The 22,069-nt window shown below is 40.4% G+C and overlaps 1 protein-coding gene across 3 annotated transcripts in view; it reads right to left on the bottom strand.

Annotated features, from left to right (window-relative positions):
* usp34 (ubiquitin specific peptidase 34) overlaps window positions 1-22,069 on the bottom strand; it is a 55,662-nt gene that overhangs the window by 10,339 nt on the left and 23,254 nt on the right. Inside the window, exons 21-62 of one of the 3 annotated variants that reach the window (XM_088610577.1) lie at window positions 20,452-20,606; window positions 19,806-19,919; window positions 19,427-19,526; window positions 19,083-19,115; window positions 18,793-18,952; window positions 18,531-18,657; window positions 17,796-17,943; window positions 17,525-17,625; window positions 16,762-16,971; window positions 15,555-15,680; window positions 14,882-15,004; window positions 14,170-14,253; window positions 13,681-13,767; window positions 13,366-13,566; window positions 13,187-13,269; window positions 12,816-12,856; window positions 11,827-11,951; window positions 10,340-10,492; window positions 8,802-8,906; window positions 8,601-8,656; window positions 8,376-8,496; window positions 8,089-8,272; window positions 7,296-7,459; window positions 6,804-6,869; window positions 6,572-6,718; window positions 6,141-6,197; window positions 5,971-6,048; window positions 5,571-5,665; window positions 5,239-5,411; window positions 4,884-5,034; window positions 4,364-4,442; window positions 4,003-4,056; window positions 3,819-3,914; window positions 3,329-3,393; window positions 3,056-3,131; window positions 2,795-2,842; window positions 2,490-2,555; window positions 2,178-2,258; window positions 1,888-1,973; window positions 1,325-1,493; window positions 1,148-1,222; window positions 710-861 (exon numbers count right to left, since the gene is read on the bottom strand). In XM_088610577.1, the coding sequence (XP_088466703.1) occupies window positions 710-861; window positions 1,148-1,222; window positions 1,325-1,493; window positions 1,888-1,973; window positions 2,178-2,258; window positions 2,490-2,555; window positions 2,795-2,842; window positions 3,056-3,131; window positions 3,329-3,393; window positions 3,819-3,914; window positions 4,003-4,056; window positions 4,364-4,442; window positions 4,884-5,034; window positions 5,239-5,411; window positions 5,571-5,665; window positions 5,971-6,048; window positions 6,141-6,197; window positions 6,572-6,718; window positions 6,804-6,869; window positions 7,296-7,459; window positions 8,089-8,272; window positions 8,376-8,496; window positions 8,601-8,656; window positions 8,802-8,906; window positions 10,340-10,492; window positions 11,827-11,951; window positions 12,816-12,856; window positions 13,187-13,269; window positions 13,366-13,566; window positions 13,681-13,767; window positions 14,170-14,253; window positions 14,882-15,004; window positions 15,555-15,680; window positions 16,762-16,971; window positions 17,525-17,625; window positions 17,796-17,943; window positions 18,531-18,657; window positions 18,793-18,952; window positions 19,083-19,115; window positions 19,427-19,526; window positions 19,806-19,919; window positions 20,452-20,606 (4,615 nt within the window). The remainder of the gene's footprint in view (window positions 1-709; window positions 862-1,147; window positions 1,223-1,324; window positions 1,494-1,887; window positions 1,974-2,177; window positions 2,259-2,489; window positions 2,556-2,794; window positions 2,843-3,055; window positions 3,132-3,328; window positions 3,394-3,818; window positions 3,915-4,002; window positions 4,057-4,363; window positions 4,443-4,883; window positions 5,035-5,238; window positions 5,412-5,570; window positions 5,666-5,970; window positions 6,049-6,140; window positions 6,198-6,571; window positions 6,719-6,803; window positions 6,870-7,295; window positions 7,460-8,088; window positions 8,273-8,375; window positions 8,497-8,600; window positions 8,657-8,801; window positions 8,907-10,339; window positions 10,493-11,826; window positions 11,952-12,815; window positions 12,857-13,186; window positions 13,270-13,365; window positions 13,567-13,680; window positions 13,768-14,169; window positions 14,254-14,881; window positions 15,005-15,554; window positions 15,681-16,761; window positions 16,972-17,524; window positions 17,626-17,795; window positions 17,944-18,530; window positions 18,658-18,792; window positions 18,953-19,082; window positions 19,116-19,426; window positions 19,527-19,805; window positions 19,920-20,451; window positions 20,607-22,069) is intronic. The other 2 variants (XM_088610578.1, XM_088610580.1) reach the window with 2 other exon arrangements.

Below are 22,069 nucleotides of genomic sequence, written 5' to 3'. Positions count from 1 at the left end.
AATAATAATTATTATTATTATTACTATTATTGCAGACACTTATTTAGCACTTTTCTGGACACTCCACTCAAAGCGCTTTACAGGTAATGGGGATCCCCTCCACCAGCACCAGTGTGCAGCCCCACCTGGATGATGCGACGACAGCCATAGTGCGCCAGAACGCTCACCACACATCAGCTATTAGTGGGGAGGAGAACAGAGTAAAGAAGCCAGTTCATAGATGGGGATTATTAAGAGGCCATGATTGGTAAGGGCCAATGGGAATTTTGGCCAGGACACCAGGGTTACACCCCTTCTCTTTTGGAGAAACGCCCTGGGATTTTTAATGACCACAGAGAGTCAGGACCTGGGTTTTACGTCTCATCCAAAGAACGGTGCCTTTTTAAAGTATAGTGTCCCCGTCACGGACCCACATAGACCACAGGGTGAGCACCCCGACTGGCCCTACTAACACCTCTTCCAGCAGCAACCTTAGTTTTTCCCAGGAGGTCTCCCATTCAGATACTGACCAGGCTCACACCTGCTTAGCTTCAGTGGGTTGCCAGTTGTGAGTTGCAGGGTGATATGTCTGCTTGCTGTACATTGAGAACACCAGGGTAGTGGTGGATCTGCTTAAAGAACACACATGCCATCCAGTGACCCTTGGTGCACCTCTAGTGCAGTCTAGACAGACGTAGTGGTCAGTGCTGGCTGTGGTCTCGTAGCTAACCTCTCAGAGCGGGACTGCTCCACGAGCAGGGCTATGAGCGCGATCATCTTTTCCAGCGCTGCCGGACGGTACTTCTCCTCCGCCAGGGACAGGATGTCCTCCTCCTCATCCTCCTCCTCTCCCTCCTCTTCAGAGAGCACCTCCACCTGGGGCTGAGAACACAGCACAGCTCAGACACACCACTCCCCGTGCTGAGGAGTTATGAAAGAGCTCGTCACCACAGATATCTACTAACAGCAAGCTATGGTCTTTCAAAGTACTGTCAAATAAATATTACAAAATTAAAAAAGCTCCAGACATTCAAAGTGTGTTTAAATTCTTCAAAAAACAATCATAAAATTACTTTAACACAGCACGCTGTAAACATTTTATATGATATATGCAAACAACCTACATTGTTTCTAAAGCTATTTCTGTTGATCAAACTGGTATACGTACATTTTCAGGCCCCTTTGTTCCCATGTAGAAATGTACCATAATTGAAATGGCTTGTAATGAAAGAAGAAACTGACTCTGTGGGGAAACGAACAAGAAAACATACATTGTCATAAAGATACAAAAACGTCTGTGCTTTTTCCATGCATGGGATTTGAAAGGTCTTACAGTCCAACTTACTTCCTCCTCTCCCATCTTAGCAAACTCATAAAGGAAGGCAAAGTATTCAGTCAGGTGTTTGCTGTGAGGCTTCACTCCATGCTCCATGATGGAGAGCAAGGTCTTCACAAAGCGCGTGACACAAGACCTGCTACCTATGTCCTCAACAGGCCCATCCATGTCGTCAGAGCTGCCCGGGCAAACACAATACAAACAGCTATTACACCTCTACAACCCCACTCCAAAATCCATCGTGCATACAAACAATTCAGCTGTTTTTTGTAGGCTTGTAGTGAATATTGGAGATTCAACCTTTTTTTCTCTTAACCTTGAGACCAAATTGCTTTTTTTCGCCACGAAAAATATAAAAATGAATCAATATCTTCCCTGAATTGCCTGTCACCGTATGGTGATGGTTTTGAAACATTGATCAGAGCCTGCTGCTGGTGCTGCAATTCTCCAATGTGAAATGATTGCAAGTAATTGGAAAGGATCTGTATTTCCATTAGAGTTTTAAAATAACAGACTAAACAGCGGGAATTAATACAATAGTTTGCACATAGATATAAGCAGCAAATTCATACCCGTCTTCCATTCCTGGCTGTAGATAGAGATGTGCATGTACTGGCCTCAGTCTCTGAATCACATGGATACACAAGCGCTGGAACATCTGAAATTAGAAGTAGAATTAAATTGAAGTCTTTAATAAGAAACATTTCACTGTACATATAGCAGTTTATGGAATTCACATTAATGATTCTGCTTTCTAATATTTTTGTATTACTTTATTATTACTAGTATTATTGAATTATTATTACTTTATTATTACTTTTTGTATTACAAGGTCCACAGAGTGGTGCATTTCTATGTTTACCTGTCGGACAATCTGATTGGGACATTTAATTAAGATCTGCATGGGCCACCAATTGTCATCAGCCATTCGGTCCAAAAACCACTGAAAAACAAGAAAACGCACTGAGGAGTCTGTAAACCTGCCGCTGTTAAGACTTAAACTAACAGGTCTAAAGTAGCACACATGTTTTTTCTTGGAAAAAGAAAAATATACTTCTTTCTGAGGTTTTCACACAAACAAAGAGAGTGGTGTGGCAAACTGGCAAATAAAATCTGATAAAGTCTTCCTCACAGTGTTATGCTGATATATTTACAATTGAATATGGAACATTACCTCACAAGCAGCCTGGCTGTTGTTGAACTGTTTTGTTAAGAGTTCAATCCACTGCAGCATTGTGGGCTGTGGAAAAGTGGGAAAAGAAATTAATTCTTTCAGTTAAAACCAGCTGGGCCAATGCAGGGTTTGTTCAACAATAACTCCAAACTCGCAGTCCGGGAAATGTAATGTGCAACACAACTGCTTAAGTCCAATTTTCACAGACATTTTACTACAAACCGCTTAAGCAAAAAAATACATTTTTTTGCAACTGACAGACATGTCTGCATGAAAGCTGTCCAAGCCCAAAAACAATAACTTACCTTTTCTTTCGAGTGAATAAATGTTTCCAAAACGAAAGACGTACTAAGCTGAAAGTAAAGAGAGGGGCAATTTGAAGGTACATTCTTAGCAGTGAAGTCAACAAGTTAAGCTAGCAAAAATCAAAAACAAGCCTTTTGAAAATGCTCATCTTTGTATAAATACAGTTATTCGAGAAAATGTCTATCAATGTGATTCACATATTAATGCTCTTAAGAGGAGCTTAATCTTTTTCCAATCCTCAACTCGAAGACAGTTCTCACCTTGGCTGTCATCAGAGATATAGCTTTTGGATCTGGTAAAGTACTGGGAATAATGCTGCAGAGCTGCCACATGAACCTAGGAGGACAAATAATGCATTATACAATAATGTATAATGCACTCATACAGAATGTACACACTACTGTCAAGCACTGCTTTCATTCAGTACTTTGTGTAACAAAGAAAAGAAATAGTTATTCAACAAATTTACCAAACAGATCATAATTGTCAAGCTAAAATAATAAAAGCAAAAAGACAAAAAAACATTTTCTTACCCAAAATAAGTGTGCTCGAAAATGTTCTTATCTTGTAGAAACTGCATGTTGTCATGCCAAATCCACTGAAAGTTTACGAAAGTTAACGTAGAAGTAAATCAAATAACATTTAATAGCAATACATGAGTTAAAAAAAGACATGGTATGGGAAAGTTCCAAGTAACAAGGTAACAAGTTCTTTAAAACAAAAAAAATAAGAACCACTCTTACAAAACCTGTTCTTGCTTTTGAGGCATCAAATTCAATAATATGGAATGTGCAAACAATAAAGACACTTTTTTCAGAAGTATGTCTTCACTAATAAGGCCTATGTTAGTGATATATAAGTCATTAACTAGCACTTAACAAGCAGTGTTGCAGTAATGAAGAAAAACTGCATTGTTTGTAGATGACCTCCAAAATAAATGGTTTAGCCAACACAGTAATTAAGACCCTGATATATGACTCATATATCCAAAAATATAAATCAAACTTTTCATAGAAGAATTACCTCTAGAAGATCTGGAGAAACATCAAATTTAAGATCTTTTCCACTTTCTTCCTCTGGCTCCACCCTTTTATAAAACAGCATGTAGGCACTGTGGGTCTGAGCACACAAGACCAGATCAGAGCTGGTGTCATAATTCTCCATGTATCTACATCATATATAAAGAACACTAAAAGTTTATAATTACCTTCTCAAAGGAAAAGTCCATAAATTTATCTGTGACAGAATCATAGGTTTTTGTCTGAAAAAAAAAGTTTTACAGTGAAGTCTCGTTTAAAAGATTTGGTTTATTTTTTCTCAGGGGACACAGGATAAAAAAAAAACTCTCTTAAGCTTGTTTCATTTAAAAAAAGTTAATTATATAGATAAAAATGACTTTCCATTCTACCAAAAAGTGAGTATTGCAATAAATACCAAAACGATTATAAGATAATGAGGGAATTTAGCGCACCGTTTATATTTGTACAAGAATACTGTGACCTACCTGCAAGACAACATGAAGTTAAAATAGCACAAATAATGCAAATTAAGCCATTTTGCACACTTACAGTCATTTCTCCTCCAAAACACTCTGAAGCAAGCTGTGCTGAGTCAAATGGCTTTACTTCAGCATCATTAAAGAGGTACCTTGGACAAAGAAGAAAGGATACAGATGGAACATGCATAACTCTTGGGCATTTCAAGGTGCACAACAAAATACTGTATATTTTGTAAAACTGAAAAGATGCACGTGACCTTGGCTGAAATAAGGAATGTGAGACATTAAAGAGGCCAGTATGGGGAGCTGCATCAGACAGTGGAAGGCAAAGGAACAGGCAAAGGCCAATTCCGCGCTAAGAAAATAATTTTGTCTGTTGACACCTGAGGAAGGCTTGATCGTTTCTGCCTTTTCTTTCTACTTTGCAGTATGGGGAATTAACCTTCCCATGTTCCGTTAACGGAGCGGTATGCGCATATACAACACAAAAATAACAAAATGCTTCAAGGTGAATTTCCAAAACAATTTTCCAAATACACAAAGGCCTCATTATGAGTAGCAGGATATTCCTTTCTCCTTTCCATACTGACCACTTGTTGTTCTTGTAGGCGTGCGGGTTGACGATGTCTCTAATGAAGCTGTAGTAATGGCCTCCGTCCGCAGTACCCGTGTGGACAGTAACACCGATCAGATCATATTCGTAGCTCTCTGCTGCTTTCATTTCCCCGTCATCTCTGAAGCCTGGGGATCAGAGAAAACCACCTAGATAATCAGAACTCGCTTTACACAAACATATCTAGACTGTTTGAAAGACTGATTTGATCACAGTACACAGTATCTCTCGCTATATCCAACACATGCTGGGATAGGAATCAACGGCACAGGAATCGAAACCTGTAAAATGCACAGGGGCCATTCTGGCTTTCAGGCCTGCCGCTGACATACCCTCCTTCCTGTCACTCTTGCCCATGAGGAAGTCCTCAGTGTAAGGGGTCATGTCAAGACGCAGAGGGAAAGAAAAGTGCGTGTTCACTTTCTCTTTCATCATCGTCACCATGTTGAAGGTGTACCTCATCGTGTTGAAGCTTAATATCCGAGGAAGTTTTTTAAAACATGCCCTGTCAGGGTGGGGGGAGGGGGGAGAGAAAACAAAACGAGCAGTTACCATCTTGGCAAAAGCCCTTCGGAACAACCTGGGGACATCTACAGGAAACCACATATTAAATCAATCACCCTAGAAAGAAAACATCTTAAACAGGCTCATTCTTAAGTCTCACCTCTTCTCTGCTCTCACTTTCTTTCCACACTGGGAACAAGTGTACATATTGTCCCCCTCCAGGGTGTCTTTGATAGTGACCTCATCCAGCGATTCCTGCAGAAACAGTAAACATTACTCTGAGCCCTTGCTTTTTCTTTGGGCTTTTCACTCCCAATATTGAAACAATTTTCTTCATTAAAATAAGGATGTTCTGTACTGTTGGGAGTACTATTAACACAAACTCAGACAAATAAGGAACAGGCACTGAACATTTAACATTCAGATGCATCCAGACAGAACAACTGGCACAGACTGGATTAAAAAGGCAGATGAACAGGAAGGATTGGGAGATTTTTTTTCCATTGGAAGTCACACTGTCCCTAATGTTAATAAGGCAAACACTAGTAGGATTGACTTACATAGATGTTCTTCATATCAGCCACCTGGCATCTTACGGTGTAGAATTCTTCAGCTGTCTGGCTCACATGCTCGCAGTCCTGGGGGAAACAACAACCCTTGCAGTTATGCACCTGCCATCCTTCCTGAAAGATCTAAGTTAACTTCACTGAAAGGTAATATTAAGACTTACCAAAGACACAACATTGTTGGTAATAACACCTCCAAATAATGTCTTCACTGTGTTTTTCTGAAAGAAATGAACATATTTCGGAAGCAATGCGTTATTAAAATAACGTGATGAACTACGATTTTCCTTTAGGTGAGCTATAAAAGCATCAGATAAAACTGTGTGAATCACACTCCAACTGTAGCTCAGCACTAAAAATGACTGTTGGAAGATGTAGCGAATCTAATAACATTATTTCAGTCTGCTGGGCTGAGGCTCCTTTAAAACAGTGTTATGCAGAAAATAAATTCAGAAAAAGGCATAATGCATACGTGAGAAAATTTCAATTGTAAATTCTGCCTTTTTTTGTCAGAGCCCTGCGTAGCAAATTTAAAAACAACCCAGCTCAGCTTGCATAGTGATCCCTGTTGTTCTCTAGAAAGAACTGAGCTTACTAGGTCTGGAGACATCTCCTCTATCTTGGTAATGAGGTCGGTGAAGAACTCGGTCATGTCCTTCTGCTCTCCCGTGTTGAGAGGCTGTTTATCCATGGTGTAGGTTTTACAGAATGGCCTGGGATTGTATGCCTTTCGTTCGCTCTCCTACAGCCAAAGAGAGTTCATGTTTAAACTCATTTAACAGCAGCAAGGAAAATAGGACCATGTCCTCACAGCACAAAACACTTACCATAAGATATGTAAACATCTTCTGCAGTTCCAGGAGTGTGGTCTTGTGCTTTATCTCCTCAGCATACTACGAATTAAACAAGACAAATATCTGAATGATTGAGCTCTACCACATTTGTTCAAGGCTCCACTACAAATTAATTTTTTATTGACTAGGAAGCTTTATGAATCATGTCGGATACATTTTATTTACTAGCAAATCATTTAAATTTGTATTGACTTGGAAGCCTTACGAATCATGTCAGATACATTTTATTTTCAAGCAAATAATTTAAACAAGTTACCACTACTGACACTACCACAAGCTTAGGTAATTTTGAGTAAGGAGAACTTCTGATTGACTTATATCATTCAACACAGTACGTATTAAACAGTATGTAAAGCAGAAAATGTCTGGGTTTCTATTTCACGACGCATAAAACACTATGAGGTGCTCTCTTACTTCAAGATGAATCTAAACAAGAAGCTGTTGTTGGTGGACACCAACACCCACCTTGGCTGTGAAGATGGCCTGTCTGGCCTCTGGGATCATATAAAGCTGCTGGATTGTAGAGGCCAGGTAGCATGTGGCTCCCAGGTTTGTCAGCCCCACAAACCTGCACTCTGCTCTAACATCGTCGTGAGGCCAGTAATCCCATTTATAAGGTGCATGTGATGCTGAAACACCAGCAGTTAAAGACAGATGATTAGTCAAAGAAAGTCATCAGAACAGACATGTCTGCAGTGAGAATGAATGCAGCTTGCACAATTATTTTCCTAGTCTATAAATGGTTACATCTAAGTATTAAATGATCAAAGCGTCGGTTCCTTAAAGAACAACATTCCAACAAAGTTAATAATCGCTTTTATATTTAGGCAGGTAGCTGCGTCAGCATGCGTAGGCTGCAAAGGAACAAGTAATAGGTTTATTCCATGCTGAAAAGAGAAGAAAGGAAACACAACGTTTCGGCCATGGAGCCTTCTTCAGGTGTGAACAAAATGAACATACCTGAAGAAGGCTCCATGGCTGAAACGCTGTGTTTTCTTTCTTCTCTTTTCAGCATGGAATAAACCTATCACTTGTTCCTTTTATATTTATATAAACGTATATAAGGACAGATACTCAAAATAAAAGCTGCATTGTAGACATCAAGAGTTCCACATTCAAAACTTTGAACCTCTTAATGTCCCGTTACTTCCACAGGGGACTTCAACACTAAAGTGCTTTAAATATCAGCCCTGAGATCTACATATGAACATACTGTACATCAAGTGCGACACTGGACAAAGTGTGCTATACTGTTTACTTTGCATGTGTTGTGCCATGACCCAGTTGTGCAGGAGCCTGTAGTTTTCTACTGATCCCTTCACCATTTCCACCAGCAGGTCGTAGGCAGCAGCCCTGGCTGAGTGGGACTTGCATTTAGGCTGCTGTCTGTCCTTCAGGCTCGGCAACATGAACAGCAGATTGTAAACATCCCTCAGGAATTCCTGCAGGGGGAAGAGAATCAAGAATTGAAAGGGCGATTTGTCAAGGTTTGAAGTCTTTAAATCTTTCATGGATACAGCCGACCCTTAAAGGTGATGGGGTTACCTGTCCTTCACGTGAGAATTTAAAGGGTGGCTTGTGCTTTACAACACTCGTGGCAAGCCTGAGAAGACCCGTCAGCCCATCGTCTTCTATATTGCCATCCTGCTGATCAAGGATCTCCCTGCTGGGGGCAAACAAAGTGTCACAATCAGCATGGCAATTCCAGGTCCTCTGAGCACCAGTCAATTCACTGAATTCGATAAAGTCAAAGAGTGTCTGGAGACTAACCTCCGAATGCAGTCTGCGAGGTGCCGTGCCAGAGCATCCAGGTCCAGTAAGGTGGTCTAGGACACAGATAAACAGACCCAGTGTCTAAAGACCATGCCAATGAAACTTTGGTACACTCAACATTCAGAACTAGCTAGATCTTCGAGATGCAGGACAATGCAGCTCAAGCTTGTAAAAACCAAATCAAAGCAAAATGTATACCTGGCTGGCGTCCTTTACGTGAATATTGTCTATCAGCTTGCACAGCAGCCAGAAATACTCTTTGCATCCTATCCGAAGCACTGGTTCATCCTCGTAATCCTCCACCTGTTGACAATAAATTACACATGCGGCCAGCTTGTCTTTCAAAAATGATGTGGATGCCACCACAGCCCGTTACAATATCCGGCCTCAAAAGCATGTATGACAAACTTTGCCAAGTCTGCTATCTTGACTGGCTTCAGATCACTTGCTGTGACAGCTGGGGTTGACAGCCTCAAAATAACCACCCATGAACGGTGAACAAAAAGCTCATTACGGATGTACTAGTGACCAAATAAAAAAAAAATCTGATAATCATAATTCCTTGTGCAATGCTTGAATACTCGGAATTACATTTTTAATATCCAGACTAGTTAAATTAGTTATTAAATTATTTAACTAGTCAAAACAAGTTGTTTAACCTGTTTCTTAGAAATCAGAAAGAGAAATTTGTATGTAGAACATGCAAGAAAAATATCTCAAAGGGTTTAATTAAAATGCATGATGTTTGTATTAAAACATACCCTGGTAATCAGTATTCTATGAGCCTGCTTTGGCTTTGATAACATTAGAGAGGTGCTTCTTGTTTTCTTTTACAGGTTCTTAAACTTCTCATGAGAGATGGATCTGACCACTCCACTGGGCTGTGTCGCATGCACTTGTCTGCTTTCTTCAGATCATACCACAGATGTCCTACTAGAGACTGTGATGATCAGCCAAGAAAGGGGATTTTGAAGGCCTGGCATTTAGTGATTCAGTTGAATGCACACTCTTGGTTGTTATCCTACTGTAAAGCACCTTTGTGAACAAGCTTGAGCTTCTTGATGGAAGACACTGTTTTCAGCTCAAACAGGCTGTTAAACCCTGTAAATGTACTTTGACTCAGTTCTGAGGATTCAAATTAAAAGTCTTTTGTTCCAAAGACACCAGATTAAAAAACTCAGCCTCAAGTGGTAGTTTTGGAGACACAAATAAAGACCGAGTCCTTTGAAGATTACCAATTGTTAATCTCCCAAACCACTTTTCTGATCTCATATTTAGGTTAAACTTTCTTTCTTACATCCACTCCCCAGTGGGATAATAATCTTCCCATTAGCCTGGAGCCTCTTGATAATGGACAGCCAGCTGGCATGTTTTATGGATTGTATTCTAGCCATTAGCATATTATAGCTATATTATCATATCCTATAATAGAGATCAACAAACTTTCTGAGGCTTAGTGAAACTGTGAGACGACGACAAAATTATACTGCATTAAATTTTAAATTTAAATTTCTAGGATTTTTTTTACATGGGATGAATACTTTTGAACATCAACTTTTAGAAATATGCTTTTTCAGACATGCTAATGAATTTCCACCTTTAAATACATTTTATTACATTATGCATGTCTAAAAGCCTTGATGTACACCTGCAATTTCTTTGCTAAATCAATCTTTAGAGACGGTTCATCAAGGGTTGCTGGCAATTGCATTCAGTGTTTCAAGACTGGTACATACCCTCATTGGCTTGAGGGCTTGTGCATCAGGGAGAAATTTTAACAGAGTTGAAGCAGCCAAGAGCAAAAAGGATCTGTTAATAGACTCTCCTCCTTCCAGTCCGGAAAGAGAGAGTTTATATAGTCCATTACAGGCTTCATGTCGGACAGCAGTCTAAAAATAAAATCAAAGAAAAATTGCCTGTAATACATTGCTGCACTGCAAGTTTTAAGAAACAAGAACACCCATGCTATACTACTTGTGACAGGAAGCTCCACTAATACATACTTCCCCAAATGAACATTAAAATGGCAGGTCATTCAAGCCAATGAATAACTACAACAGGCCAGCTACTGAAAATAATTCACTGCAGATATCATGATCTATTTATGAACAGCGATGCATTGATGGAAGCTTCTTCTGGGCCACTTAAAATCAGGTTAGGACCTTAGGTGCTGAAGCCATTTACATTTTTGTCACCGATGGCCTTACTATGCAACACTACTGGTTGCTGCTGTCAGTGAACCTTGTCATGACCTCCGGATAGAACCTTTGACCCTGCTACCTAATGTGAAGTCCATTAATCTGTGCCCTGCTTATATACCAGCAGCTGAGTAAGCTGGAAGAGGGTATGCTAACTTTTGCAAACAAGAGGAGCCCATTGGGTCCATCTTGCCCACATTGTAGTTTAGTAGCGAAGTGATTCCTAACTTGTTTCTTTAAATAAATAGGTTAGACCTCAAATCCTTGACTGGGAAGACAGCTTCAGTCATCCACAAATATGCATGTATAGCAGCATGTCCTTTTCGTTATTCAAAAAATCCCTTTTAGCCTCAAATCGTTATCCTGTGTGCTTGTTCATTACTGAATGTACAACAGTCTCTTTGTTTTTCATCTGCACTTGTAACTTGATGTTACTCTTACTCTTCTCCTACTCAGTCAAAGTGCCTTCTTCCTTCTGCTTTTTTGTTCATTTCTATACTGCCACATTATGCAGACCACAATCTCCCCAATTTAACTTGTTTTAGGGATGATTTGTTCTGAGCTAGTATATCCATTCAGCTTCTGATGTCTCTGTCTCCATCAGTTCCAATTCACTGCTTATAAGCTCTGGTAAGTCCAACTGCTTTGTAAACTGCAATTTTAAAATAATAATGATATTACTTATAATAACCTTAATTTACAACTCAAGGTTAAGAGATTTCAAATATGCATAGTAAAATACCTTACAAATTGTGATCACGATTTATAGGAGGTTCCATCTTATCTATTCTCTTATCATGGCAATAAGAAGGTGCAAAACACACCCTCTTATTGTTGCTGGGCATTTACGGTTTAAAATCCTATTCCTTGCTTTAACATGAAGAATGAGCCAAATGCTTTGATGTTATTACAAGCACAGAAACAACAGACCTCTTCAAAGACGAGTTCGTGAAACTCCCACGATTCTAATGTCCGCCCCCACCCAACCGGGAGAAACACTAAACAGCTCTTTTGACTGCACTCACCTCGGGAACAAGAAGAGTGAGCTTTTTGAGCCAGTCATGGAGATGTTCACTGTCTGCGAGGCTGGATTTCACTGCAGAACAGCAGTGTGCCCAGCTCACCAGGAGCCACATAGAGTAGTGTGTTACTGGGGAAGAAAAATACAATCATCAGGAGAAGCAACAGGACACAACATGCTACAATTAAATTAAACCATTTGTTCCCTTTTTAACCTTTACTTCTGATCCTAATGTAATGTAATTTACTGTGTTAAATCTGCTGACCCAGATTTTGGCCACTTTTTAGCAGGATGTACACACATCTGCTCATTTATGGTCCAGCCAAGCTCTCATTTACACAACTAAATCCTTAAAGGGAAAGCAAAAGGCTATTTTTATTTTTAGAGGGTTAGAAAGAATCAGCACCGATAAGTGCGTTTCAAACCACAAGCACAATGTACACAGTAAAGTGTAAAAAAATTTACTGCACAAGAATTCCAGGTCACAATTGATGGGAAATCTCTCTGGCATGTGGCGAGACCAGAGGTTTGTCAAAGTATTTTCACACAGTTCACAATTTTGCACTGAACTCAAAATTTGTCATATTTTTCTATACCACCAACTTAATTTATTTTGTTACTGAAATGTAACAACCAGTCGGAGAAACTGAGACTGCAGGCCCCCTTTAATTGTCCTCATATAAAAGGAATAATCTGAACTGAATCTTTAGAGGGTGTCTTTTAACCACTGCATTTCACAAATAACTGAAAATCACAAACTTTTCCATCTAAGCAACTTATAAGTTCAGTTAAGATTCCAATTACGTAATGAAGCTTAGCTGGAGTGAAAAGCAGCAGTGGACTCTAGGACCAGGACTGAGTATACTCCTGGGAACAGCCTCTGCCTTGTAAATTTTGCATGCATCTATTCTTAACCAGCCTTCCTAATCAACACAGTATTCCCTCTGCTGCTCTTAGTCAGAGGGTTCTACAGAATTAAGGCACAACACTTACCTTCATGCCGTGACCTATGATCAGACTGAGCTTTCAGCACCCTAAAGAAAGAAAAACTGTCAGCAGTGGATTCCTATGGTGTCACACAGACATTTGCAGTTGTAAGTACTCAGGTAACCCCTGCATTTCCATTAAATTCTCTTGTTTCAACTGCTAAGACGAACACAATAACGATGTGACACAATGATGAAAAACCCATCTGAAATTGTTGTTTATTCAATTAACAACATCCCCAGATAGTTCTTTTTTTAACTAGTGCACTTTGTAGCTGCAAATAGGAGAGATTTATTCAGATTTAAGCAAAGCATCAACAGACATTCTTACATGGAAATCAGGAGTTATTACACAACTAAAGAACAGACGTAACTTACCTGTGGCCAAGGTTGTCATAGGTGTAGGCAACATTAATTAACCTATGGATTAAGTTGGTCCCTTGGACGAGGCCAAGAAAAACCTAGAAGAGAAGAAGAAAGCTCTCTTAGCTCTCAGTAGAAGCTTAAGAAACTCCCCAAGAAGCAAAGTGCTGCTGTAAAGACATTAGATGCTGTACCTCTGTGAGCCGTGGTATGTGGAGCCCCTTCCCATGGTCCCCTGCTCCTTTGCGGGACTTGCCTGGCCACGCTCGTTTGCGCTGGTTCTCCGTCACCCCAGACCAGGCAAACACATCGTGATAGGCCAAGTCCAGATCAGCAGGGTCTACTGCAAACTGGCAGATCAGCTTCAAAAGGCAAGCAAGGCAGTCCAAAAGCCACTAGACACAAAGAGCCAGAGGAAACTGAGCCACAGAACTACAACTACAACCGTGAGACCCCTACCATCAAGACACAATTCAAGACCGAACGGCAGCGAAAACATCAACACATACCACTGTCCAAGACTCTTGATCTTTGGGCTCCAGGATAGCGGAATTAAAAATTTCCAGAAGAAGCTGCAGTCCTCCAGAAGACACAAACTAGAGTCAAATGAGAAATGTAAGTAGTAAGGGTAAAAAAATACATTTTTTCCAACACAAAGTTTCCAACGGCTACTTTTATCATTTTTTTTAATCTTAGCCTCAGTAAAGAGTTCCCTGCATAGTGAATGGGAACATTGTCCACTTCTACAGGTAAGATCATACATGAGTACTTGAGTAAGATAAGTTTATTTAAAATGATTGGTAAGCCAAGACAAAAGGGAGTAAAAATAGTTCAAAAATACTAGTGTACAAGTATAGAAATATAGAAAGTAGCTACAAGTGAAACACAGACTAACAGACTAACTTAAGCTGCACAGACATTCCCAGATTGTCTTGTGTGCCACTACTGTACATTATTAGAGATCTCTGCCTCTCCGAACATCTGCCTGTTCCACTCACCTTGCAGCTCCAGGAGTTCTTGCTGTTCTCTATCTGGTCCTCACTGGAATCATCTGAATCTGGGTACAGGTCACTGTAGCTCCCCTAGTATTAAATTGATCAAGCAAAAGCATTTAAACACCATTCTAAAAGCATTTTAACATAAAATGCATGCATTGTGCAACTGAAAATTATAATTGTTTGGAATGGACACGAAGCCATTGCAATTTCTTCCAGATGAATTAGAAGTTTCTATAACATGCAATAGATTATTCCTTGCAACTTGGCAATTTTAAAATCCTTTGCAAGTAACGCGTAACTGCAGTAGATTACTTTTTAAAACTAACTTTCCCCAGCACTGGAGAAGACTCGGCTCTACATCTACCGACTCCCTCTCGGACGATTAAGTCCAGCCTCTAACACAAATGACATTAAGGTGTTGCTTCTTTGATGAGTGGGGTGTATTTTCCCTTCTGGGTGTTGGGTTTTTTTTAAAATTTTCATCAGGCTCTGCCTTCAACAGTTTAAAATTCCCTCCTCAACTTTACAACGATCTCGTACGAGTTGATTGTGGTCAATCGTGAATGACAAAATGATGCTAAAAACAATCAAGATCATGAATTTGTATGCTTTTTCTGAAAATGTGCTTACAGTGTTAAGTTCCCTTTCATGCTCAGCACTCATGCAATTACATACCGGATGCTTAACAGACAGCTCCAGATGTACTCCTTACCGTGGACTCCCTTCGTATCCTCCTGTTCGGTTTCCCCAGCGCCTCGATGATTTCAAGGGCATACAAAAGCTTATGCGGGCTCTTAATTCTCAGCAGATCTTTCCAACAAAGTCCATCACTTCCCTAAAAAAAAACATTAGCAGATCGGAAAAGGCAATCTGGTCATTTTGACCAGTCTGACTGCCTAGCTACTCATGGCAGTGAGGTTTCAAATATTTTCATGTGATTCTTTAAGTAACGACAATTTTCTGAGGAAAAAAAAAAAGGAAAGTCATCAGAGAAATCAAATTAAAAAAAATATCTTTTTAAAACCCAGTTTCTACCCAATAAAATCAAACTGGGTGTAAATCCTGGCAGGTGCGGCCAGCATCGGGTTCTCAACCAGCATGACATACAGAGTGGGAGTCAATTTGGCTGTTTAACCTCCGATCCAGAAACTCCTGATCTTCATATATTAACCTAACCTGCACAACCCACGCCTCTACCACATGCAGTTCACAAAACATTCATTTGTAGTATAGTACTGACACAATTTAGTTCCATACAAAGTACATTGTAAAAAGTAAATGTGAATGATTCTAAAAAAACTTTTAATCAGCCCCCATGATCCCCGATTTCTGAAGCAGGGCATTTGCCCGGCAGCGCAGCAGCAGGTAGGACGGGGAAGACTGACCGGCTCCTCAGAGATGTTCTGGAAGGCCTGTAACATGTTGGGACACGTCGGCAGCAGCATGAGCAGCTCCCAGACACGCCTGGACAGGTTCTCAGCATGGAGGTGCAGCTCCTCGCACCTGACACTCTGCAGAGAAACGGCGAGCGGTGAAGCCGAGGCAGAACTCAAGCACAACGCAAGACACGGACTGCTCGAGCACGCCGACACGGTGGGCACCAAGTCCCGTCTTCCTCTTCGGAAAAATACAATTGCTGATATTACAATTCCATCTTTTCCGCTTTCCTCTGAATATAAAGCTGGAATTACTGTGAACATGAAGGGTGAAGGGTGCTGCTGCAGGAAGAACAAACTACCAATGTCAAATGTGGAATAATGAGCTTGGAAACGCTACGTATGATAAAGATACAGATGATTATGTAAACATGTTTTCATCTTCCAGGTACAGTATGTGGGGAAGCAATACAGAAGGGCATAAATGTGAGGATATATACTGCAGTTATGAGTGCACAATTTAAATCAAGGGCTGTTTTGTTACAATTGTACAATGAACAAGGAAGACCTCATCTAAAATACTTTGCACAGTTTTGGTGACCGAAATTTGAGAAAAACTTTGCTGCTCTGGAATCAATCCAGAGAAGAGCAACCAGATATATTCCTGGGTTCACTGCCATGACCTACACTGACAAGCTTAAAGAAGTTAATCTTTTTAGTCTGGAAGAGAAGACTACGAGGAACACGATTCAAGTATTCATAATCCTTTAAGGCACTGACAAAGTCAATCCAGTGAGCCTCTTCACAATCAACAGCAAAACATGAACCAGAGGACGTCAGTGGAAGCTACAAGGAAGTATCTTGAGAATAAATAAAGGGTTACGGGAACAAGCTCCACAGCTGATACCCCGGAGTCATTAAAAAACAGATGAAATCCTTGGATCAATTAGCTAGAAAATCAAAAAGAATTAGAAGGGCTAAATGGTTTTTCTTAAGGATTTTGTATGCGATACGGAAGACGAGATTAGTCCTGTTCCACGTTCTTCACACCTTCACCAACCTCGAGAAACACCCTTACATGTACAGATCTACAAGCTTCTGGCAGCTCTCCGGTGCAGAACAGCCCCCAGTCTGTGCCCGACATCGGGGGGGGGGGGGGGGTTGGGGGCAGAGCGAGTGTGAGGATGGAAGGCGGGGGAAAGGGAGTGAGCGGTACCTCCGTGTCCTCCATAGCCCGCTCCCGAGTGGGGGGCTTAAAGCAGGCCAGCATCTCCAGCAGGTCGAACAGCGTGGTGAGGTGGGGCTCCTGCAGCAGCAGAAGCATGGGAATGTTGTCCTTCTGCGGAGGGGGCAGGCAGGAGGCCGGCAGCTGCACTCCCTCGCCCTTCCGCTCTCTCCTCGGGGCGCCCAGGGAGACAAACACCATCTGCAAGCACAGCAGAGCAACGTCCCCACACAGTGAGATCCAGCTCTCGACCTTCATTCAGGATCCTTATGCATTAAAACACACTTAGCTATGCGTTCTAGTTACGGTATTGTTACACCTTGGTAAATAACATTTTGCACTCAAATACTGATAGTAAACCAAACTGTTTCAAACAATGTATGTAACACATAAAGAAACAGGTAAATATAGTTACAATAAAGAAATAGGTAGCCAGGACTGTCAAACAAGTCTTCAAACTGAACTGCTTCTTCTCTTCTCTCTGAACTGTTCTGCTGTTACTGACCATACAAAATTGCAAACAAAATCTAGCAAAGATTCTCCTTGAACCAGGATAAACCTCCTGGGTAAAGGAGAATCTTTGCTAGATTTTGCTGACAATTTGTACTATTATACAAGGCAGTAAAAAGAACACCTTAAAAGCTGAAAAATGAAAGATTCTCAGCAGTAAGGATTTTTTTGCTTTGTCCTAGCTCATGCAAAATATGGTATGTCTAAGAGACACAGACAAAGCCAATCCGTGTCGTGTGGTTACCTGCATATCCTTAAATCCCAGTTCATGCAGAGTTTTCTCATCATAATCTGTGGTCAACTCATGGCCTGAGGAGATCATTCTCACAGGTCCCATCAAACCTCCTGGAGTAACAACAAAAGAAACATTTTTCCACTTAATGATATTGGTAGGTCATTATTTTATCTTGAACATGCAGAGAACGAATGCGTAGAATGGAGAGCGGATCAGGTTGTCTATATTTCTAACACGGGGCAACAGTTTGGAGCTCAGGCTGTACGGAACAATAACACACCGGGAAAGTCCCCCTGTCGGCTGCTCTGCCCAAACTCCTGCAGCTGAGCTTGCTGGTTCATCTGCTCCTTCTGCAGGTTCTCATACCAGTGGGTGACTTCTGCTCTCAGGTCTGCTACCTGATCGCTGGGATACATTTCTATTGTCATCTACGGACACAAACAGGGAAGAAGGACAAGCCGTGTGGTTAAGACAAGCAGACACCTTTTCTCCCTCAGAGTCACTTAAAAGTGATATATTACGCCACCTGCCTATGAGATATTAAATTCACACAATGTTCACACATTATCTTCCTGTAAATTCCAACACAGCTTATTAGGATAGCCAGAGCCTCATATGTTGATAAAAGTAATTTTTCTGCTTGGGATCTGTTTATAGAGACCTACAGGATACATAAAATGTTCAAGTAGAAAGAGGAAAAAGGTTTATTAACAAAGTAATCTAGTTAAAAAAAAATCAGAAGAACAAAGTTGGAGACAGAATTTCCAGTGTGGATCTTTTTCTGTCTTCAGGACTGGAGCTGCGAGCTGAAGAGCTGTGCTCACACACTGGAAGGCCACGCGCATCAGGCACATGATCATTTCCCTCATGCTTATTCAAAGTCAAGCCTGCTGTGGCATGTACTCGACAGCTGGGAGCATGAATAGCATAATGAGCCAAATCCTGAAAACACCGCTTGCCGTGTCTGAAATACCTCCCACATGACAAGGACGCATTAGTGTCTCACTGTAGGTACCTTGTCAGGAAGACCAGCTGGCTGGCACACAATCCTCAGGGGCAGCGACTGCTTGTCACTGAGAGCCTTCAAGTGACTGCTGATTCCTGTTCCCTCAATCTGCCACTGTCTCAGATGATAAGCAAACCTGCAAAGCACGGAGACCGTAATGAACGCAGCTCTGCCACATGGCACATGTCTTCGCCGAGCATGGTGCACACACAGAGCACTCAAACGAGCGTATAATATCAAAGCCTTTCAGTCCAATGCCAGTGCATCGTACCTTCGGCGGAAGGCTTCCAAGTGAGTCTTGAGCATCAGCAGTCCTCTCTCAATTATAGTAAGGCTAGAGTGGGGATCCTTCTCCAGATTACCAGATGCCATCATGAGACTTTCCATACACTTGCTGATGAATTCCTGCTCCTTTTCCAAACCTGTTTTGCCTGAAAAAGACACATTTTGCTCAAATAGCATAATGAAAACTCCATCCATAATTCATTTTAAAATTTTGAGGAGGTTTGACAAGCAGATTAACCTGTCTATTTAAACAAATATTACATTAAAGAACGTTACCTGGAATCTTGGTGGATTTACAGGTCAAGCCAACTGTAACCAAAGAAAACAGACTAAAATATACCTTACATAAAGACAGAATAAACTCCAGTCTAGAATATTATTTATATAAGCCTGAAATTCAACAACTATCCAAAAGCTGCAAACTAACAGAGAAGGTTGCACATTTTGCTCTATTTAACTTTGTTTGTTTTCAATATCCTTAAGACTTCTCTTTTACTTTGAACATCTGTTTGTTATAAACATTATACAAATTCGGCTTTTTCGTTTAAAATCAATTCCAAGGAAACAACTAAAATGAACAGAGCATTTGTTCATCACCACTAGTGGCATGGCACGCTTACCATTTATATAATAGGAGTTGATGTACTGTATGGCAGTTCGGCTAACATCGGCAGACTGAGCCCTCAATGCGATGCCCCATAGTTGGTCCATACCACAAAGCTATGGGTTGGCAGAAACAGAATAAAAATGTTTGAAAATAAACATACCTATTCAATTTTAACATCAAGACAACACAAAAGCACACACATTACTCAAAGCAAAACATTCCAAAATGTTCACAATAAACATTCAGTAGTAATGCCAATTTGCTCGTCTCATAAGCATCACTATTGAATGAACATGATGATAAAACAAATCTCAGAGCAGCAGGGAAAACGTACTGTCCGTTTACACTGCAATGCTGATAAAACCGAAGAGGTTCATCAAGCTAGTCCTTACCTCACAATTTGAGCCACTATCATAAGCACTCGTAGCCAGGCGGGCTAAATTACATAAATGCTGGAACAGGTTCAGTCCCGTCATACTGATTGTTTCCGGTTTTAGCTGTGGCATCTAAGAGAAGGCAAAATAGAGCACATGTTGACTGCATTTTAAAGCTCACTGACATAAATAATTACTAACTTAGGCAACTACAAGAAAAACTTGGCTGTATGTGTGCATCATTAAACAAATTCAGTTAATTGTGCCTTTCCACATACTAACGCTGGGAGTCCTAGCTTTCCCAAATAAAACTTCTGCAGACCTGTTTAATATTATACCAGTGACTGAAACAGACTGCTCCTTCTCAATCAACATTTGATCTCCCTATTGCTTCTTAACAGAATGCAAAGGCTTTGCTATACAATTTTGAGGGAAAAAATGAAAAATTTGAAATACTACTAGGAAAATGTATACAAAAATACAGAACTCATGAATTTAGGCAAAACGCTGACAGAATTTTACTCTTATTTTCTAAATGCAAATATGAGGCACTTTGGCAAAAAAGAAGCGCTGTTGTAAACACATCTTTCTCATGAGAGAATGATCTAAAACCTAAGCAAATCATACAGTGTATGCTATGAGCTTCTTTCATTTAATCCCTTGCCTTTTCCAGGAAAAGATGCTTGTATGTTTCCATGCCCATTGCATGCTGGTCTTTGCTGCGGACTTGGTTGAGGAACCAGTGCAATGCATCATCATAGCACTCGGAGTCTTCCACCAGGCAGTGCCACAGAATATCAACCTGTTCCAAGCTGAGCCCTGAGGAGAGACCACCAGCCAAAATCACTTTATGAAATAAATATTTCCAAACGGCATTAGTCAGCCAGTTTTAAAACAACACACTGCTTCAAACTGAACATTAACAGAAAACAATAAAAGCAGATAAAACTCTCTCTAGCCACTTTGCAGTTTAACAGCCCATACAACATTTTCTGCATAATCAACAGCACAACAAAGTGAAAGGTTAGGATGACCAAAACACGACTGGTCATTACACCTATTTTTGGCTTCTGTTCCTCAAATTAGAGGCTCAAAAAAAGTCAGAAAGCTAGTCTTCTGATTGCAGGTTTTAAACTAAGAAGAACACGGAGAGATCATGAAAGAATGCTTCTTAGAAAGCATGAAGAGTGTTGCATCACCTTTTCCCTGGTGTTAAAACACATTTTACATTAAAAGAACAGATTTTATACAGGTGTTTTGCAGTGATGTGCACTGAAAAAGAATGAACCTGTATGAGCGTTCCTGTTCATGTGTGCATCTTTCTGAAACCCAAAACCACTGGTGTGTCATTCAATACCATGCAACCAGTTTCCTATAGAAAAACAAAGAGCTAAGCCAGTTTCTACCAAAAGCCTTCCGCGCAAGACAGCAAAGTCAAGTCCTAATTGAAGAGGATCATATTTCCTTTAAAAAATTTAAAATCAAAATCCCTTAATGTATGACTTCAGCTCATCAGGTTACAGTCTCATCGTAAAATAACACACCCTCTTTTGTCACTTCTGCTGTGACTGCCAAGGTATACTAACTAAAGCCACAAATGTAATTCAAAAGTCTTCATCTTAAAAAAATCTATTTTATAGGTCATCATTGTCCTGTTTTACTTAAGTTTTGACATGTTAAATTGAAGATTCCAAGTATAACAAGTAAATGAGATGAAAGACTGTCTTAACCTGCTGGTTCCCACCTTGATTATGAAGGAACACTGTCTTTTGGTACCTGACTTGTTCTTAACCACTTGATAAATGATTTGAGTTTTCTGTTTGGGGGACATTTATACATTTGCTTTCAGCTTTTTAAAAGATCAAATGGGATTTGTAATTGGTAACAATCCTGCACTAATTTCTGAGCTGAAGAAACCGCACTGGTCTCATTCAGGTGTGCTGGCTGAAACATCACCAAATGGCCCGCTGTAGAAGGACAAAACATTCACTCTGGGCGTGTTGGATACAGTGTAATTCTCACATGTTCCAATTCATCATAAATATGATCAGCTGCTTTATTCGAAAACCATGGGAAAGAATTTGAGGAGAAGTGTGCAAAGAATAAGTAGGGCTATTTATGAGACTAGGGACTGACGAAAGCAACTAGTTGAATAACAAGCAAGCAAGGTGAACTTATCCATCAATTAGCACTGGAGATGTCAAGCTAAAATAAAGATATCTCCAGGACCAGGATTGGGAACTACGGTCTTAATTCAACTCAGTCAAGCAACCTGCAGAACC

This window comes from Lepisosteus platostomus, chromosome 17 (genome assembly GCF_059453375.1).
Source record: "Lepisosteus platostomus isolate fLepPlt1 chromosome 17, fLepPlt1.hap1, whole genome shotgun sequence".
Taxonomy (NCBI): domain Eukaryota; kingdom Metazoa; phylum Chordata; class Actinopteri; order Semionotiformes; family Lepisosteidae; genus Lepisosteus; species Lepisosteus platostomus.
Note: the sequence above shows the minus strand (reverse complement) of the source record. Positions and strands in the feature narration are given on the sequence as shown.